Source organism: Hippocampus bargibanti, linkage group LG22 (genome assembly GCF_051943395.1).
Source record: "Hippocampus bargibanti isolate YZ-2025 linkage group LG22, ASM5194339v1, whole genome shotgun sequence".
NCBI classification, from domain to species: Eukaryota; Metazoa; Chordata; class Actinopteri; order Syngnathiformes; family Syngnathidae; genus Hippocampus; species Hippocampus bargibanti.
Genome location: NC_142755.1, coordinates 3,481,432 through 3,494,821, shown reverse-complemented (window position 1 = coordinate 3,494,821; position 13,390 = coordinate 3,481,432). Strand labels below are relative to the sequence as shown.

Genomic DNA, 13,390 nt, shown 5'->3' with positions numbered 1-13,390 from the left:
ACAATTTTTTTTACCTCAAACCCCTTTTTTTACCGATCATATGTTACAAAAAAACCCGATCCGTATCGGTCGCATCAACCGCGATACATAAATAGCGAGGCATACTCAAGAATGTATATAACCGCGATGGTTAATTCATCATGAACCGCCTTAGCTCGCAAATGCGTAACACGTGGATGCGGCTGCATTACAAATGACGTCCATTAGAAAACTATACGCTAAATGCTTTTCGGCCATTTTGAACGTTGTCGCACAATGGCAACGTTGCTGTAAAATCGCTCCAGGGCGCCATTTTCCATTCCTCCCAGGTTCTCGTATTTGTCACGTCACATTCCAATCACATGTCAATATTTTTCATGCTAGTCCAACATGCTCTTGCCCCATATCCCTCCACACACAAAAAGACTTATCTTGTTCATTAAAACGTTCCTCAGTTGTGTAATAATAATCCATTTCATTTCTAAGCGCCTTTCAAAACTCTCGAGGTCACTATACAGTCACAGGATCAGTTTTTCTGTGGGTGAGCAGCGGCAGCCACATGCGCCAGCTTTCACTCAACCCGGAATAACTCAAAAAGATAGAAATCTACCTAGCTAACAGATAGCTAGACAGCTAATAGCTAGCCAGCTAGATAGCTATTATGCTTTTGGGGAGAATGTGTTTGTATTGTTAGGGGAATTGGAGGCGTGGGGTTGGGGGATCGGTTAGATATTATCACTGTCTCCGAATCTTGGTGGTGTTCCCTTTTGATTGAATTCCCTTTGACGCTTCCTGTTTGGCTCCGCGGCGGTCCAAGATCTGTTTCCCTGTCGCTCGCGTTGGCGGCTTATTTGATCAGCTTTTGTTAACTCGGATCAAATAACAGCGCTGGATGTTAAAAACGCTGCCCCGTGGCCTACATAGCCACTTTGTCAGCTCTGTGTTTTTATGTTATTTATTTATTTTACTGAACTTTGATACTTTGATATTGAAGGATATTCTTTACAACCCCGTTTTTGTTAGAAATCAAGCGTGTTTCGCTTTTAATTCCAGGCGAGCGAGACATCAAAAGAAAGGAACCGAAAGACATTGCATGATCAAGGCCGCTTGATATGAGGAAACCAATTGTCTTAATTTGCTTGGGTGACCTGGGCTAACCTCAAGTTCACTCGCCCCCCCCCCCCCCCTCCTCTTCAAGACATCTTTTATGTCCTCCAGATGCCGTCAAATTGTTGCCTGCGCATTGGCGCTACTTCAAACCACCTCTTGAGATCCGCGGCGACGATCCGAGATCAATAAAGCTGTCAGGTTTCTATTAACCTGGCCGGATGTGTTCTAGCATTAATCACCCCCCCACCACCAACCACCTCCCACACCGCCCAGGCATCAATCAAGGGGGGGCGAGGGGGTCGGCCAGTCGACTGGAGTAAAGTTAGGCCAAACTCTAGCCGGAATAAGACGCGGTGTCTGGTGTCAGGTCTCTACGCGCCTCTAGCCGCCGGTGATTATGGGTAGCGGCTCAGGCCATCCGTCAGGGACAAGCGGCGGGCAGATTGAAGCCCCCAGTCGTGTTATTTCGACCTCCCCCACGAGCCTCTCCTGCACTTAAGCTCCTCAGGATTTGATTTGGGCGATGGCGAACCCGCTCATCCATCAATTTCTCGCTTGTTTGGTTGCCCCTTCGCCACCCGTGCGTCTGGGTGCCCAAATTCCAAAGGCCTACTGCAGAGCTGCCATTTTTATTCACCACTCTCAGATAGAACTCAGAAAACGGAGGGGGGGGGGGGGGGGATTCGAATTTTGCGAGCAATGTTTAAAAATATCGATGAAAGGTTGATGACAGCGTTGACTAATGACTTTGGTTTAATTAGAAAATAATAACGACTGGCAATTTGCTTTTACTTAATCGCAGCTGGCATGTTAATGACTTCCTCTTAACTCTCATCTGGGAGGGAGGGAGTTAGCTTTAGCTTGACTTGACATCTGTCCGCCGCATTAAACCGGCTTACCTGTCCAAAACCCCGACAAACAATTTTAAACGTCACCACTCAGACTCACAAGCGCTAGCAATGTTTGGACGAGCAAATGCTAACGACCCCCCCACGACGTAGCCGTTTAGGGCGCCCGGACGTCGCCATGGCAACAAAAATACAACCCGTGGGCGGGATTTGTCTAATCTCCCGACTCCAAGTTTATTTTCGTTTCTCAACGTCATAAAATTAGCGTCAACAAGCATTGTCGTTATGCTAATTTGACGACAACACCTTGTCGTCACCGAGGATTAATATGAATTCCCGCAGCGGTGGTTTTTTACTCCTTTCCGGTGTCCTTTCCGTCCTTGTCAGAACCATCGGATTGATGACTGCGACAATTATAAGCCCGTCAATCACCGGCTGTCGCATGAGGCGCATCTCATGAATATTGAACGCGTATTTGCGACACGCCGTTAAAGCGGCTTTGCGTTCAAATATCGCACGGTGGAATTGTTGTGACGCCATTTTGTCACACCCCACCCTGTGCTTGAGCTCTCTTGTTTTTTTAAATTCCGAGGTGAAAAAATAAAACATCTCACCAACAAATATTGACTTGTCCATTCAAAGACGGATTGACACACCAGTACCGTACCGTCCATCGCCTGTATTGATCCCATTAAGATTACCCTCTGACAAAGATGTCCGTTTTCATCCACCGACAAGTCACGTCCGGCACGTCAAGCCTTCGGAATCAATTGAATGGAGACGTTTAGTGATGATCCCCAGTTCCAAAATGGCCGTGTTGACTATTTGCGTGGGGAATTTGTATGCGGGTGCACTTTTCATTCCAAGCGCTGTCAGTCATCGCGGGGATCAGTGAAGGAACGCCTTTAATCACTTGAGTAGGCAAGGAAGGGTGCCTTCTCCCACCCCCATTCGGGTATTTCATTCCGTTTCGCACTTTACTCAATCCGGTCGCGTGCTCACGGAAGCGCTGCTACCTTATCAACACAAAAGCGGTCATCACCAAAGGGTTTATTTATTTTATTGGAGTCGGAATCCCCCCCACCGCCCTCATCCCACCTCCCAGCCAGTGCAGGAATCCACTTCATGAAATCTGCATTTAGATTGAACAGGAGTCCAATCCTCCTTGTAAGCCCTCAAATTGCTCATCTTTCGCTTCTAAACCGCATTCTTGACGACGTTTGGCTACCATTGCGCCATAATGTCACATGTAGTCTGGCTGGTTGTTTTTTGGTGTGCCGGTCAACTCCAAAAACCAAAAACAGCGCAGTGGGTTCTTTGAAGTTGTGTATGTGGATCTGCCGCGGCTTGGAATTGAAGCGGATTTACGTTGGATAGTAGATGTGACACAATCTCTTTTCGTCAATGGATGCTACAGCTTCGTGTTTGCTTTTAACATTTAGCTTGTAGTAGACGTAGACATTCCACCATGACGTCCCTGATCCACTGGTGAAAAGGATGCTTTGATCTTCCCTTTCATCTAGAACTGCTTCATACAACAAAGAGGGTGCAGAAAAGTGCTTAAGATTGAATGACTGTCTGTGTCACATGATTTGTTATGTAGTTTTTTGTTCTATTGACTTCAAGATGGCGCCGCGAGTCTGGCTGCCTTTACAGCAACTCCTGTATTTTGTTTTCTACTTCTTCATTTCCTTTCCTCTTCCTTTCATCACTTTGCTGCTGTGAAATGTAAATTTCCCAATAAAAGCTAATCCAATCTAACCAAAACAAGCTCAGCTTTCCTAAAATTCCAAAAAGCTGTCATTGTCTTCGCTAGGCACTGTCACATCTGTGAGTCGACATTAACTTGAGTAGCATAAATGATGTAGTTCCTTCTTCCCCAACCCATCTCGTATTTCAACTTTGTTCCGAAGGTCGACTTCTGCACGCGGCTTTCCTGCGCCTGCCTAATGATGCATTATGAAGCACCTCCGCCGCCCTTGCCTCATTAATAAAAGAAAAAACAAGCACACCCTGGAAATAAAACGTATCGAAAAGCATTTTAGTTTCGCTCGCGGCGAACGCGGCCTTCGGAATCGGCCGGCGCATCGCTACGAACGTCGTAAGTGCCCCGTCGTTCATTTTCATTAACTTCAATAAGCGAAGGCGACATCTGCCGTATTAAAAAAAATGTCATTATCCGAATACATAAATACGTAATTGCCGCCGCCTGCATAATTGATGCGCGCTAATGCAAAACGTGGGGAAACGCCCAACCTCCACTTAGCAGCCGCGTGCCGCACGAACAATCGCTGGGCTCCGGGGCGATAATTGAGCCACCATGTGATTCCCGGACTTGGGAAAATGTTAATCACACAAGACTGATCCCTCAATCGGCCGCCTCGTCCGTATTAAGCGACGTCGGGGGGCGAGGGACCGGCGCCACGGGTGAGGGATAACAACGGCGTTATGCCCGTCACGTCTCCCCCGTCGCGGGGATTTGAGAGGAATGACCTCACCTGCTAGGCGAAATGGCGAGGCAGGCACGCGCCCATCTGAAAATCTAATTATCTTTATGGTGATGAACACGTTAGCCGACGCGCCGGTTTTAGCAACCGAGAGCCAGCTGCCTTTCAATTCATCGTCTCTTTCACGCGACAAATATCGCGTCTACGTCGGAAGTCGGGCAAGCATGAAAGTTTGAGTATTCCGTCGGAGGCTATCGTTCAAGCGTCGGACCGTTTCCTCGGCGGACGTTTTCTGGCGCAATCCCAGAAACGCCTTTTCTAAAAGTCACTCCCATCGAGCGAGGGAGTCTCATTTTTCATCAGGTGACACAACGACAACCACCGAACGGCCTGAAAAGGTTGCCAACCGTTTGAATGGAAATCACCAAACGCAAACTTTCGTACTCCCTATACGCCGATATGTCCAAAATACTGCGATCATACTCTATACGTTGTACTTTTCCCTCTCCGTTTCTCCAATCCAAACCCTGCGGGAAGCCATTGTTGGGGGGTAGGTGGGGTTCATTTCACTCTCTGACCGATCCTGCCAATTATCGCTGTGTCTTAATTAGGCTCCGTGTGTACTCGGCGGCCAATTCCCAGAGTTCCTTTTCCTGGTTCAATTCCTTGACTTGCAGTGCGATGTTCTGTCAGGCTGGCTAATTACCAGCGTGCATATATACATATATTTATATACACACACGCACCCAGTATGTGTGTCGTGTCCCGTTCTAGCCCTTATCAATATGGATCAGCGTGCCGTCAGCGTACTTGGCCACACTGGATGATTTCTTATTTTGGAGCGTATCGATCGCCTTGATGAAAGTATATTAGCCAGTGTGGGCTCGCAAGTGTGTGTGTGTGAAGTTCTCTGATTGACAGCAAGTTGCCTCCCGAGGCAGAAAATCCATCCATGGCCTTCCTTGCCCCCACCTTTACTCTGCTGTCTTTCCCCGCACTTGATTTATTGTCATGCTAATTTCCTTGCCGCTGCGCTATCACTCTACGAGGGAGGCTGGCGCCGGTAGCCGTCTTTGAACGGTGCGGGTTTCGGATTGATACGCGAAAGGCTCAAGGTGCTACGATTGCCGCGCTATTCTATCTCCCCGTATCTGGATTCAAGATAAAACCAGGCAATATAAGCAGGCCATTTGGGGGCCACGGCCACCTAGCAAGTTGCTATCCCCACCCCGACTTCTCTGAAAGCACATTTGCCGTCGTCTGTTCTCCCATTTGCTTTCCATATACCCAACCGGAAGTTCGTTCTTTAGCTGTGTCGCTAGCTCGTCATCTTTCCTGGCGTCAGTCTCGCAGCGGCTCTGATGTGCGTGGCTGACACATGACAATCTCATTTCCATCCAAGCGTGCTTCCCTGCTATCAGACTTGGCCATGCAATTGCTCTAAGTGTCACACTAAATCCCATCCGGCAAAGGCGGGAAAGGCGACGGGGGTGACAGTTCAAGCCATTCACTGGTGTCATTATCTCCACGGTTGACACCCACGGATAGAAACGCGTGGCTGCCGCGTACGTTTTAGCTAGCCGTGATCTTCCCGACATCCCCCGAGCACTCCGCCTGACACTCTATGGGATTTGCTCGACAGCGCTTAAATGACCGCCCAACTCCCATGCTCGCCTGAAGTGACGAGGAACGATCGAGTTGACTTGATTAATCGGGTCAAAATGGTGATGAACTCCGGTACGGTTGATGCGTCAATTTTAGGCTTGGAGGTTTGCACCATCAAGAACATAAAATAAAATCCACCTGTTATGTGCATGCCAGAGCAACAGGCCCTTAGAATTAATCAAACACCTAAAGACTCTCCAGAAAATAATATGACAACAATGTGGAATCGAGGAATTGTCATTCAGGGCATTTTGCGAGACAATTATCCAGAGAAGAGTATGACCCCCAGCCCCCCTTCTGTTTTGTACTTAGCTGATGAGATTTTGGCTGGATGCCAAGGAAGAAGAAGAAGTCGAAAGCACCCTTGTCCAATTACGACAAGGCTGAATAGCTTTGGGAGGCCTTGTGACGGCGACGCTGGCGCGACTCCTTGTTTGAATGGAAGCGCTGGCAGGAAAGTGGAAAATGAATTATTGATTGTAATTACACAGGCCTGTGATTCGATTCACCGCAGTCAGTGTGTGTGTGTGTCTGTCACCTGTTTATGGGATGCGCTTTGCTCATGCCTGACGTTGTTAACAACAGACTATTTGCTTTGCTCTACAGCTCAGGATTCGGCGAATTAAAAGCCTTGATGTGCTCCTGAAATACGGAATAGCATGAAGGTAGTTGGAGGTTCAAATAGTCAGAGAAAACAGCGCGCCTACTTTGAACTAAGTTGATGATGATCTTGAGCGTCGTTCGCAAACATGTGACCAACGCTTCCCCAGTAGCATTTCAAAAAACGGGATAAAATAGCAAAAATTGTCTTGCTGTGATGTTAAAGAAACACAGTCACTGCCTAAATGTTTCATGAACCACTTGACAAATCAAAAATAATTGCCCCCCCCCAAAAAAGCTGTTCCTTACTTCTCTAGTTCTGTTGTAAAATGTAGCACAACATCATGAATATTTCACTCAAGTGATCTGCAAACCCCGCAACCCCCCACCCGTCGCGGAGAATGCAGCCTTTCCCCAAATAAGTGCCGTGTTTAACGCCGAATGCATCGAGAGCATTTGCATGCCTCTCAAAAAGTTCCCTCTGACAAAACTTGCCAGATGTTACGCAATCTTCCTCCGACAATTATAATTGCGTTCAAAATACCAGACATAGAGACTCCCTGGAATTCTGTTTTGAGAGAACATATTTGTAACTCATATACTCACATAAAAAAAACAGGACAATCTCATTCCGAATACTGATGAGAAGTGAGACTCTTTTTACCGCGACACAAAGTCCATCTTTTGGGACTCCAAATCCGCATATAAACACGAGGCAGCAACAAAATATCACCATAAAGTACCTCTGAGACTTCCTCACTTCACCCCACCGCAAAGTTGAATTTTTCCATTGGACTTTTTTTCTTTTTGGTAGGGGGGGGGTTATCTCGATGGCTAGTTCACTACGACGAAGGCGCTTGAATCGTAGCCGATAGTGGATGTGACGCGTCCCATATTGTAGCGTTTCCTCGGAAATATGAGGACGACAGATGAAACGCCTCCTTATTGTTTCTCCATAATGTTTTTAGACACCTCAATTCCGCATAGGGCGAGATTGTATGTATTAAAAGATAAAGCCCCCACTCCGAACATATACTGTACATACAGTACATACACTCAATCCAAGCTGTGTGCTTGCATGTGCACATGCCTCCCTCCCCTATTCCCGTCTTTCACCCACCGCGTCTTAACGCCCACCTTTCGAAAAAAAAAATCAATCTTGGTCACTGGCAGCTAGCAGATTTTTTTTTTTTTTTTACACACCCGCCACACTGGAATTTATGAACCGTCGGTGTGGCTGGTATCTGTCCCAGTTTCGGGTTATTGACGGATTTTCCGCTTTTATTTGTCTGTTTTTTTACGTCCCTCTACTCATGTGACAATAACAGTTGAGTGATGGGCTCCACCGGGACCGTTTAAGCGACTGTGATGATGAGGGGCTGAGAGGGGGGGGGGGGGTTGTAAGGTTCCCACGTGTTCTTGTTGAGATTTGAAAGGTTTGAATGTGAAATTAATTATTAAAATTGATGTTGGGTGAAAATATACAAATGGGAATTATGTACAGAAAAAAATGTCTTGACAAAAATCATGTTTTAATTATAAAAAAAGTTTTAATTTTAAAAATAGAAAAAAATATATACATATTCTTATCTGCATTATTATTTTAAATTCCCCAAATATTTCTCGGTATACTGTAAATTAAAAATAAATAAAAATAAAAACTCCAATATGACAAAGTTAAAGCCAAAGTCTAAAAAACAAAATCAGGTTTTAATTATAAAAAATGTATATATATATATATATATATATAAAAAAATCTGTTTTCATTATAAAAATACGAAAAATATATACATATTTTTATCTGCATTATTATTTTAAATTACCTAAATATTTTTAGTATCAATTTAAAAAATACCCCCTAAAAAATTGAATGTTACAAAGCTAAAAACAATGTAATAAATCACATTCTAATCATAAAAAATATATTTAAAAAAATCAGGTTTTAATTATTAAAATGTGAAAAATATATACATATTTTACCTACTTTATTATTTTAATTGCCCAATATTTTTGTCAGTGTAAATTAAAAAAACACCCCAAAAAAGTAATATGACAAAGACAAAGCTAAAAACAATGTCTAAAAAAATCAGGTTTTAATTTTAAAAATACAAAAAATATATACATATTCTTATCTGCATTATTAACTTGAATGTGACAAAGTAAAAAAAAAAAAAGAGTACACAAAATATGTAAATTAATTCAGCTCTGCTGTTCCATTCCATTACTTAAAAAAATGCATAATAGAACATAGCAGCACCCCATCCATGCATCGTCACACATTGTTTTAATACATCTGCCAAGTGTGCTCTCCACTGTACCGGTGCTGACGACGCCTACGGTAAACACAATCAGCGACACCCGTTCCATCTGCGCAAATCGACTTGTTTGGTAAAGACGTGTTCTTACAGATGTTTGAAATTAAAAACCGCTCATGTTCTCTGATGGACCAACATCTGTCGGAAAAGTGTGGGGGGGGGGTTTGCAGACCTATCTGGCATCGTCACAAGCCCACTACTTTTCTTGACTGCCATCGTTGTCACTTTTCTTGGGCTCCTCTCGCAATGTTCCCGTCACATCGTTGTCATGGAAACGCCTTAAGCGCCCCAGTTTGTCATCTCCGCTGTTTTCCGCGGAGGCCAAATCGTTACATTGACACGCCGCCGTCATGGCCGACATGACGGGACAAGTGGTGGGTGACTCTGATCGCGCGACGTACATACTCGCGCAAGTCTACAAGAGCGTTTTTCCGTAGACAGCCACCCCCCCGAACCCCCTGTCCACGGCCCATTTACTCCCACCTCTCCAGGAGCGACGACACTGACGGATTTTTCCTCAAGGCGAACGTCAGACAAGCCCAGGCGCAAAATTGCCTTGAAATGATATCGGCCTTGTCTCGCTCTCTGGGAAGAGCGCTGACATTTGGAGCGCATCTGACTGGAGGTACTCGACGCGGCGGCACTGAGTCACGGCCTTGATTTGGACGCGCTCATGACAAAAGTTTGCTTTTTTTACTAATAATAATAATAATACATTTCATTTATAAGTGCCTTTCAAAACTCTAAAGGTCACTTTACAGTCACAGGATAAGAAAGCTAGCTAGCTAATAGCTAGTTAATAGATAGCTAGCTAGATAGCTAGCTAGATAGCCAGCTAATAGCTAGCTAGCTAATAGATATCTAGCTAATAGAGTGATCGCTAGATAGATAGCTAATAGATAGCTAGGTAGATAGCTATTCTCCGACCAAGTGTGAGTTTGGCGCAGCTCACGGACGCCATTTTTGTATAAAATGAAGTTGTAGAGGTTGCGAAAGCGTTGACCAGTAAAAGAGTCTCGCTCAGTGCCATTTTCTCATCTAATATTTCAAAATCCATTTTTAATGGGCGGGGCAATGGAATAAAACTAGAGCCAACATGGCGCCCTTAATCTCAACCCGTGACATCCGTTTGCACATCCTGGCGAGTTCAAGCGGGCTAATTCTTCCCGGCTCGTCCGCTGTTCAATTATGGATGGCATATCGCCGTCCTCGGAGAACCCCCTTGCCCCCGCTCCCCCTCGCCACCTCCGCCGTCTACCCTTGACACTTCACCTGAATCTTCTTGCCCTCCGCCGCTCGAGCGTCCGCATGAATATTTATCCCAAAGGTCTTGTGGAAAGAGATAACGGACGGCAAGTTTGCCCGCCGCTAGATTGCGGCTTTATAGGGGGGTGTTGGGAGGGGGGGGGGGGGGGGTTAGCCATCTGTCAACGGCATTAGCGAGTTACATTTATTGTTTGCTTGGGCACGTGGGAAACTGCTGGTGTGCGTTTTCACTGCAGGCGAGTCCAACAGCCCGTTGGCTTATTTATTCATAAATTGACACAGCATGCCAAGTGCATGCCCTATTTTTATTTTTTATTTTTACCCCCCCCCCCTCCCAGCTTGAATTTTTTTCTTAATGTGAGCATATGCAATCGTGGCACTATTTGAAATCAATAATCGGGCGCTAACGTGAGCGCTAATGCGGCGGTGACACAAATTGTATTCATTCCCTGACCATGTTCAAAGCGCACAAATCTCCCCCTTTGGCGTCCCATTTAACTCCTGTTATAATGGTGGTTCTTGGCGGAGGATAAAGAAGATGGAAAAAAAAAACAATCATAAAGGATGGATTGGATTTGGCCAATTTTTAGATAATCCGCATCACAATCATCTTTATTATTGGTCAAGTATGAAGAACACACAAGGAATTTGTCTCGGGTAGAACACGCTGCACTAGTATCATCATTAAAAAAATTGCAAAGAGACACTATAAAGTTATATTTGGGTGACTGTTTAGGGAATTAATGGCGACCAGGGAAGAAACTGTTTAAATGTCTGCTGGATTTAGTGTGCATGGATCGGTGAGGGGAGTCGCTGGAAAAGGTGATGGGCAGGGTTCGGAGGGTCCAGTCGGATATTCTGCCCCTTTGTTTGATTTTTGCAGTGATGATCCCAAAAAAAAAGATAAGGCTAAAATAAAAAAAAAATCCACCCACCACCAGGTAACCCCCCGTTGTGTTTTAGCGCATCATCATTCAAAATGTAGTCGCCTTGTGTGGGTGTCACTCGCGTCAATCAGCCTATTTAAAGTTTACGAGAGGGAAAGGTTAAATGCGTTGACCTTTCCTGTGTCCCAGAATCAAATCTGGACCGCAATCGGTGGGGGAGTGAGGGGGAGTATGGGGGGGGGGTGATGCCGGTGGCTCCAACATGTCTAAGGTCGCAAAAGATCAACCGGTAAGCTACAAGTGGTTTAGCTCTAACCCCGTTGCTGCAGCTCTTTTCTATATATATATACGACTATTAAAGCGCACTGCGTATGAATTATTTACTGACTTGTATGCCATCTTCTTGGGCAGAAGAGATCCCTTATATCCCCGTTGTTCTGTATATTTGAATGTATTTCTTTTTTTTTCCTTTCCCTTGCGCAGCACATCTCGCCGCATTGTCGACGCCGGCGTGCTCGATCCGTCGTCATCTGCATTGTTAGCACCGACCTAATTATACCCCTCGGCTCAGGAAGTAGATGTCGACAGCAATGCTAATGGCTTTTTCTGTAGCACGCGCTTGTTGTCTTTGCTCGCTGACAGGTGTAGATGTGCGTCATTATCGCAGCTTAATCGCCCCGGCGAAATGATCAGCCATCAGCGTCCGCCCGGGGGCCTCGGCTAGCGGCGACGTGTCCAAAAGGCTTTAATGGACGCCAAATTACAGGCTGCTCGCAATGCGCGGCGTCTGAGGGATCGCTCGTGGTTAATGGCGATGAGTTTGGTGGCTTCTCTGAGAAACGGGATTACGTTTTGGGATGTTGTGGACTAACCCCCCCCCCCCCCAAAAAAAAAAAAAAAAAACAACAAACAACAACAAACAAATACATAGATACAGAAATATAAATAATGTATAATATATTTATGTATAATAAATAGTTAAATAAATAAATAAATGGATAAATAAATACACAAATAAACAAACAGATAGATAAATAAATAAATAAACACACATATAAATGGATAAATAAATATACAAATAAACAAATATTTGAAAAAAATAAATAAATAATCATCTTTATTGCCAAGTAAATAAATGAAATGGCTATGGTACAAAATCCTGGCTGATATTTGCTGACCCCCCTTGACTGAATCTGTCCGAGGGGACCAAGGGGAAAGGGCCCGTTCGTCCACGCGGGGGACAATCAGCGCTCAAGTGTCCAAACATGTAAATGCGACGGACTTTGATCTTTGTTTGTGTTTTCTTTTCTTCCTTTCAGGTTTTGTCTCGGATTTCAAACAAGCGAGTCATTAAAGCGCCATGAATACCAGATGCGCGTCGGCGGAAAAGCGCACCGCGCCGTTTCATCAGCGGCATTGGAAATGCCAAAGGTAAATATATTCCACCTGATCTGTATTCATGTCCTCATTTGCATACCCACGTCCTCTCTACGCTGTTTGTTTTATCGCGTCTGCGAATACCACTCTTCCTTGCTGGAAAGTGATCAAGTTTAATCTCTCCAGGAGGCCCGGGCAGAAGAAAAAGTCTTCATGAGACCCCCCCACCGCTCCACTACTGGATGCATTACAGTCAGCAGCCAGCAACAAGAAGAAAATGAGCAGGTAGGCAAATTCACTTTGACTTGGCACCATGTAGCCTGACCGAATCCACTTTTATTGATTGATTGATTGATTTTTTATGATAGACATCATGTATAGTAAAAAAAAAAAATCAATAAATCCAACAACCCCAATATCTTTAAAAATAAAATTATAAATCCGACAACTTGAATATCGAAAACAAAACATTACAAAAATAAATAAATCCAATAACTTGAATATCTTAAAAAAAGATACAAAAATAAATACATCCGACAACCCGAATATCTTTAAAGAAAAATGTTAAAAAAAAAAAAACATAACTTGAATACCTAAAAAAAAAACATTAAAAAAATGAATCTGATAACTTTAATATCTTTAAAAAACATAAAAAAATAATAAATCAAACAACCTTAACTTCTTTAAAACATCGTTTAAAAATTCCGATAACTTCAATATCTAAAAATAAAATATGTAAAAAAAATCCGATAATTTGAATATCTTAAAACATCCTTTAAAAATATCCGATAACAAAAAAAAGGGAAGAAAAAAAATCCAACAACGTGAATGTCTTAAAAAAATACAAACAATAAATCCAACAAGCCGAATATCTTAAAAAAAATGTTTAAAAAATA

General features: G+C 44.1%; 1 protein-coding gene across 1 annotated transcript in view; it reads left to right on the top strand.

The window, feature by feature from the left end:
• LOC148881651 (uncharacterized) overlaps positions 1-12,818 on the top strand; it is a 66,968-nt gene extending 54,150 nt beyond the window's left edge. Inside the window, exons 7-8 of the mRNA XM_088989325.1 lie at positions 12,437-12,548; positions 12,681-12,818. Coding sequence (XP_088845451.1) covers positions 12,437-12,548; positions 12,681-12,818 — 250 coding nt within the window. The remainder of the gene's footprint in view (positions 1-12,436; positions 12,549-12,680) is intronic.
• The last annotated feature ends 572 nt before the right edge of the window (positions 12,819-13,390 follow it).